Source organism: Heliconius melpomene, chromosome 2 (assembly GCF_056956725.1).
Source record: "Heliconius melpomene rosina isolate 202511_hmr_F chromosome 2, ASM5695672v1, whole genome shotgun sequence".
NCBI lineage: Eukaryota > Metazoa > Arthropoda > Insecta > Lepidoptera > Nymphalidae > Heliconius > Heliconius melpomene.
The window spans coordinates 4,672,452-4,679,596 of NC_140390.1; the positions used below are offsets into that span (position 1 = coordinate 4,672,452).

Sequence of the window (7,145 nt, forward strand, 5' to 3'; positions counted from 1 at the left end):
CGCTATAAACATACACACAGGGTAAGTTGTAGTTGAAATAATTTATATATATATTGCGACTTTTTCACTACAAAATAGAATTTATTTTTATTAAAAAACAACACACTCATTTGAGCTGATTTTTTTATTATAGCCAACCTAGGTACATTTTTCTTAATAAAAATTATCTTATGTTCTTTTTAATACCTCCTAGAATACATGGACAAAGTTTCATCATAATCAGTTGAGTAGTTTCGGCGCGAAAGCGTAACAAACAAACTTACATTCACATTTATAATATTAGTATGATAACAGCGAGAAATTAACACAAGGAACACTTATTAAAAGTGATCCAATTATTTATTACTTGATTAGATATGATATTTATAAGACCTTATATATAAGACCTTATTATCTTAATTATTATTATAAGATAATCCATATTTTCGCGTGCTCTTTGGGTTGAACACTCGTGGCTCAAACGTTAATATGATTGTAGGTTTAGTATTGGTTTCTTTTTTGTTTAACGCCGTTTCGGTTCAAAGTAACGACGGCTTATATGATTTAAATATCATACATTACAACGATTTTCATGCACAGTGAGTATTTAAATTATTTATAGTAAGTTAGTTTATAGTCTATTACTTTTGGTAGAAAATGGGGAATGGAGTATCTTAACACTAGGTTCCCTGTGCCTACTCTGCTATGTGCGGGATACGGGCTTAAAAAAATTGCACTACAAATGCGGGCTACGCAACTTGTTCCACCCTGTTTCTGAAATTATGTCTTCATCGTATACAGATGCATTGCAATGAAATAGGTAAAATATTTTAAATAACTTAAAACAATACTAGCACGCTAAAATAGAGTTACTTAGGTATTGTTCAAGAACATTTACAGAATGAACAGCATGGAATTCATAGATATCTGTTGAATGTCATTAAATTCATTTCATTTGTAAATATTGTTTATTTTAAAACTAGCGACCTACGCGCAGCATCGTTCGCTTAAAGTTATTGTTATTATAGCCAAATCTAATCTTTTTGTAGGCAAATTAAACCAAATCTTCATAAAAATTGCATTAGGTATATGTGTAATTTTGATTATATATCAAAAAGCTGTATTGGGTGCTGTAGTTTTAAATAAATCCGTTCATTACAAATCTTCAGATTTACAATACCTATTATTATATTTAAATGTGGGTAGATTTAGGTGAATAAAAGACAATAAAATCAGTGGAATTGTGTCAAACGGGAACAGTTGCCTGTAGGCGGAAGCCCTGATTGGAAGGTATCTAGTGTGTAGTGTTGTTAATGAGTGATACGTCACTTATTGTAATTACGTGGAACCTCTGTCCGAGTACATTGAAAACATATAGACGGTATGTGTTTTTGTCGTGGTTTATTTTAAAAACGTTAACCGCTTCCGTTTTCTAACACTATCTATAAATTAATTGAAAGAAACCAATTAGGAATTTAGAAAAGATTATTTGTAACATAAATATCACCCAAAAATATATTATATTTCCAATCATGTGGGAAACACGCGTCTTAATGCAATCATTAAAGTGGGCGTGACCTCCAATTACTTTGGCAGGTAAGTAACTTAAGTATATCTGATACGAACATAATATTTTAAAAATATAATAAATTGAAAAAGCGACGTTTGACTCAATAATGCTTAAACTTAGCTACCAAGGAATTTCTGCTAATCCTAACTAAAATTTAAAAGAAATCAAAGACCATACTATCCTTCCATGAAAAAACTATTACCTACCCAAATAAGTAAGAAAAACCCCATCAAATATGAATAAAAAAATAACAATTATAGGGACATATATGAATACTTACCTACTATATATTTTTTTTATTTTTTTAAGCTTTGACCAAATAGCTTTAAGTGGAGGACCATGCAATCCGACAGAAGGCGACTGTATAGGCGGGTTCTCTCGTCTGTACACAGCTGTGATGGAGGTTCTGGAAGCAGAACCAGAGTCTATATTACTTAACGCTGGAGACACATTCCAAGGTACCATTTGGTATAATTTCCTACGTTGGAATGTCAGCCAGCATTTCATGAACATGCTGCCTCACGATGCTCATGTAAGTTTTCGTTTTATATTTGTATAGTTTTTTTTCAGCTTCACGCCGTATCCCTTAAATATAGGCAGAGAGAACTTAGTATTAGGACACCGCCTTCCTGTGAGTCAATGACTTTGATGACAAAAACTGTCTGTCTGTCACTTAAAAACACCGTTGACCGTGCTTTGCTTTGTGACCAGAGTAAAGAAATTAAAATATTAATAAATAATAATTAATTTGCCCGAGTGTGAATCGAAGTTACTACCGTTGCGTTACAGTTACACGCTTGCGCGACTTCATGGTTCTGTATTAAACCCATTATCCTCCTCTTTTATATTATCTATATATAAATGTATATAATTTACTAATGTTAAGATTAAATAAAAATAAAACATTTTCGAATAAAAAAATTTAGGTATTAGGAAACCACGAGTTTGACAATGGCATAGAAGGATTATATCCCTATCTTCGTATGCTCGAGTCGACCATGTTAGGTGCAAATGTAAACACTACCTTCGAACCCGAAATTGCGCCATTTGTGAAAAATCATGTAATTATAACAAGGAAAAACCGAAAAATTGGAATTATTGGAATATTATTAAAAACAGTAAGTTAAAATATACCTAATTACACATTACTTTACCATAAAACATGTGGCCTTGCTTATTTAATATTATTTAATTGTCTGTTTATTTTATTAATGTTAATTTAATAAAGGTTTACACTTTAATCTCATGTAGGTATGTATATACTATGAATTATGATTATGATTAAAACGTTTATCTTTTTGTATTGATATCTAATCTATAAGGTAATTCCTTGTTTACTAACCAACGTCACCAGTAATCGCATTATCAAATCAGCCTATTCGACTCCATTGCTGGACATAGGTCTCTCCCAGGGTGCGCCATAGTTCCCGACCCTTCAGCCTTCAGCCTTCCGCATCCAGTCGAAGCCAGAACCACATTAGTGTACTAGCATTCATTTCAAACCAAATCTCGTACAGCGACACCCTCCTTTACTTTTCATTAGTAGTAACATCGTTTCTAAAACTGTATTTTTTTAAAAGAACAATTCTTTTTTATTTTCTTCTCCTTCTGGAAAATCTATTTTCAGCTTTAACTCATATTCTGCACACACAGCATTGTAGGCAGAGGGATCCTGGGGATCTAATTAGAAGACATTCCGTTCCCATTAAGACACTTCCCTTCAATATTTTCTTTCGCATTCTTAAAGATGTTGCTAGTGGCAAAAGTCAACGTCGCGCTATGCTTCGTTACAAAATGAAGAAATGACAATATTAAATATTTAATTTACTCTAGTGGGGATCGAACCCACTACCAGTCGATTTTATAGTCACATTTTGTGCCCCTGCACCACGACCTGCCTCAATATTTACCTTTGATAATTTAAATTTTGGTTGGTTATTAGTTCACAGCTCCAATAGGCAACGTAATAATGGAAGACGAGCTAGAAGCTGTTCGTAGAGAAGCTGCAATTCTTACTGCTCAAGAAGTCGACATCATCATTGTACTTTCACATGTGGGGTACAGCAGTGATATGTATGTAGACTATTATCTTTTTTTTATTGAAATTTAATTAAATCAACTTAACCGTGATCCGAACGAATTCTACAGGCATTGCGTGTTGAGTGACGGAATTTAACGCCGCGCTTTCCCTTGAGGCTAGACGCGGCTGGACTTTAGTTTTGAACAGATATGTATGTACATGTTCGTGTAAATGTTGTTTTTAATTTTTTCGGGGCAAAATTAGGGGTGGGCACTGAGGTGGTTACCAGTCTATTGGGGAGTGGGCACTATCTACCCGGCTCTCTCCTTTCCTACGACCATGCTGTTGGTCTGGATTGTCAGTTGTAGAATTCAAGTTAGATGCCTTTAAATTACAAATAATTGTTAATATTTTTTATTTAAATACAGATAAATTATAACTTCATGAAGTTATGAAGAAATAAATAGAAATCGCGTAGTGTTCGAATATTCCACGTACCTAATCAATGTGTACAAACTATATGTTTATACAATTACCTTATTGTTTTTTTTATTATTCAACTATATTTTGTATGTATATTAAATTACTTACTTAATATTTTATTAGCTGACATTGTTTTAAATCTATCAAAATGTTTTTCCAGGTCTTTAGCTTCTCTCATGCCACCGGAAGTGGATATCATAGTTGGCGGTCACTCGCATTCGCTGTTGTTTTCCGGAGATGGAGATACTCCCGATGGCTCCACTCCAGTTGGGGACTATCCAACTATCGTCACTCAATCTAGTGGGCATAAGGTATGTTTAAGGGTTCCGTACCCAAAAGGTAAAACGGTACCCTATTAATAGGACTCCGCTGTCGGTCCATCTTGCTACCTTTCTGTTCGTCTGTTACCAGGCTGTATCTCATGATTTGCACTATCACAAAATACATAGAAAATACTTTGTTTTAGATCCTAATAGTGCAAGCAGCCGCCTACACTCGTTACTTGGGTAATATTAAAGTGTATTTCGACGACGCCGGCAAGATAGTCAATTGGGAAGGACAACCAATATACCTCGGCACCTCAATTGTTAGAGGTTAGTATGGAATAATTATAACATTATTTAGTACATCCCAATACTAAACATTGTAATATATAGAACCTACGTATTAACAGATTCTTTGTGAAGTCATATTTATTTATTTTATAAATATAGTAACTTCAGGGCGGCGACTTGATGACCTTTCTGCAATTATGTTGGTATTTTTTTTAATATATTGTATCAACATACGCTTTAGATCCCAGAATAGAGAGTTTATTAGAACCATGGAGACAAGAAGTGGATGCGGTTGGCAAAGAGGTTTTAGGTTCTTCAATATCGAATTTAAATAGTGGGTGCTACAGCAACGAATGCAACCTCGGCAGCTGGGCCTGCGTTTTCTTTCTCGAAGACGTAAGATATTCTATATACATTTTTAGTACAAATATTTATTAAATAAAAATAACCTGTTTCTTAAATTGGTTAAGCTAAAATAAGTTAATGGTTCCATTCCTTTTTTTATGAGATTATATCTAATTTATGGTAGGAGATTTAAATCAGTTTATGATAATATATTTACAGGTAATGTCGATGGCTGAAGAGGACGCATGGGGATACGCTCACGTGTGTATGATCAACGCGGGCGGTATTCGTGCTAATATCAATTCTGGTGGTAAATATATACATATTTTGTATGTTGTATCCCGAACACAGCAGGCTAGGCAGTGGGAACTTAGTGTTAAGACACTCCGTTTCCTATTTTCCGTCGAATCCTAGAGCCATTGTATGTTGAGTGGCGGAACTCAACGCCGCGCTTTGCCTCTGCACTAGAGCGATGAAAATGAAAATATTTAATTTCCACTAGAGGAAATGAAACGATTCCCATATGGAACCTACCTATAAGCTTTGGTGTTTACAATCACTCTTTGTGCCGTAGAAAATCTTATAAAGTAGTCTGTTCTCTATGCTGCTACTAAACTTTAAGTTTGACTTAATGCACGATTGGTTATGGGTTCGGTTCCCACTCGACGAAATGAAATATTTAATATCTTCATTTCTTCGCTCTGGTGTCCTGTTTGCCTCGAGTTCCATACATATCCATTAGAGTTTTAAATATACCATCTGATACTATCATCAGGCATTCCTTACAACGCAAGAGACCACCCAAGCAGAATAATTATTATATTTTTCCAGATATTACAACAGAAGCGCTCTTAATGGCAATGCCTTTTGAAAATTACGTACAAGTGTACGATTTAAAAGGCAAATACTTATTGGAAGCCTTAGAGTTTTCCGTGGGGGTGACGCAAACGAACCCTACGAGTTTCTACAGCGGTAGAATGCTACAAATAGGAGGTGTGTTATTTGTGCTTACAAAATTTACATATATTTTTCTGTTCTGTTCTGGTGGTGAGGATAGCGCTGCGTTGTGTTCAGCCTTTCAACACGCTATGCTTCCAGAATTTGGCGGAAAGTGGGAAACAGTGTTTTAACACTAGGTCCCCCCCAGATCCCGTTGTGTGCGGGATACAGCGTGAAGCTGAATTGTTTAGATAATTTTGATTAAAAATCCTATAAAAATGTATTGGACCATCAGTCAACGTGTTACAGTTCTCAATAAAAATTACAATTGTATATGTTTACATTGATGTACCTATAACTTATAGGTACATTACTTATACTTACAAATGGACGGTCGTGGATTCGATTCCCATTCGGGGAATTCTTCCTCGTTCTACGGTCCGCCAATTCATACTGATCGCATTACATGGATGTGTAAGCTTTAATTAACCTAGCATTTATTTACAGGAATGCGCAACATATACAACGCATCAGCCCCCGTAGGTTCTCGCGTGGTGTCGGCCTCCATACGCTGCATACGGTGCCCCGTGCCGCGCTACGAGCCCCTCGACCCTGAAGCTACGTACAAAGTGCTTACACAGAATTATATTGGAGATGGCGGTGGTGGATACACGGTAGGATGATGAAAAATTACTTATTATGTTAATTATCTACTGTAATAAATAATAATTTTTACAATAAGAATTTGAACCTGCGACTAGAATGCAATGTTATAAATTGAGAAAATGCTTTATTTAATATGTTAATAATGCTTTTTCCAGATGCTATCGAACAATAGAGAAAATTTGATAAATTTGGACTTAGACTATGTGATGCTACAGCGATACTTGCGGCGGCAGGGGACAGCTCTGAGAGACCGCGACGGACGCATACAAATTGTATACTGATTATTTTTTGAAATGTATTATATTACAGTTTTTTTTCTTTTTTAAAATATAATACATAAATATTATAATGTGATCTGAACCATAAATTAAGAAAAAATCATCTGCAATAGGAAAAACATTTTTATTTCTTTTTCAAATAATATAGGGATCACACAGAAATAACATTCTATAAAATATATACCAGTACTTTACTAGTGTATGGTACATAAAATACTTAAAATAATTGTTGATTATTGTATATCATTTAAAAGTAATATTACAATTATAACTTAAGACATAATTTAATAATACTATATGTGTATTAATAA

At 34.4% G+C, this 7,145-nt stretch overlaps 1 protein-coding gene across 1 annotated transcript; it reads left to right on the forward strand.

Annotated features, from left to right (window-relative positions):
• The first annotated feature begins 409 nt into the window (after positions 1-409).
• LOC146540494 (apyrase-like) lies at positions 410-6,902 on the forward strand. The gene is made up of 11 exons (XM_085207099.1): positions 410-578; positions 1,859-2,081; positions 2,476-2,667; positions 3,492-3,622; positions 4,213-4,363; positions 4,519-4,645; positions 4,848-5,002; positions 5,171-5,261; positions 5,783-5,944; positions 6,398-6,564; positions 6,712-6,902. Exons 1-11 carry the CDS (start codon positions 469-471, stop codon positions 6,835-6,837), a joined length of 1,635 nt encoding a protein of 544 aa, XP_085063225.1. The 5' UTR covers positions 410-468; the 3' UTR covers positions 6,838-6,902.
• The last annotated feature ends 243 nt before the right edge of the window (positions 6,903-7,145 follow it).

Coding starts and splice junctions, on each gene's coding strand:
- LOC146540494 (XM_085207099.1), top strand. CDS start 469: ATGATTGTAGGTTTAGTATTGGTTTCTTTTTTGTTTAACGCCGTTTCG. Junction 3,623..4,212: donor GTGGGGTACAGCAGTGATAT/GTATGTAGACTA, acceptor ATGTTTTTCCAG/GTCTTTAGCTTCTCTCATGC. Junction 6,565..6,711: donor ATGGCGGTGGTGGATACACG/GTAGGATGATGA, acceptor TGCTTTTTCCAG/ATGCTATCGAACAATAGAGA.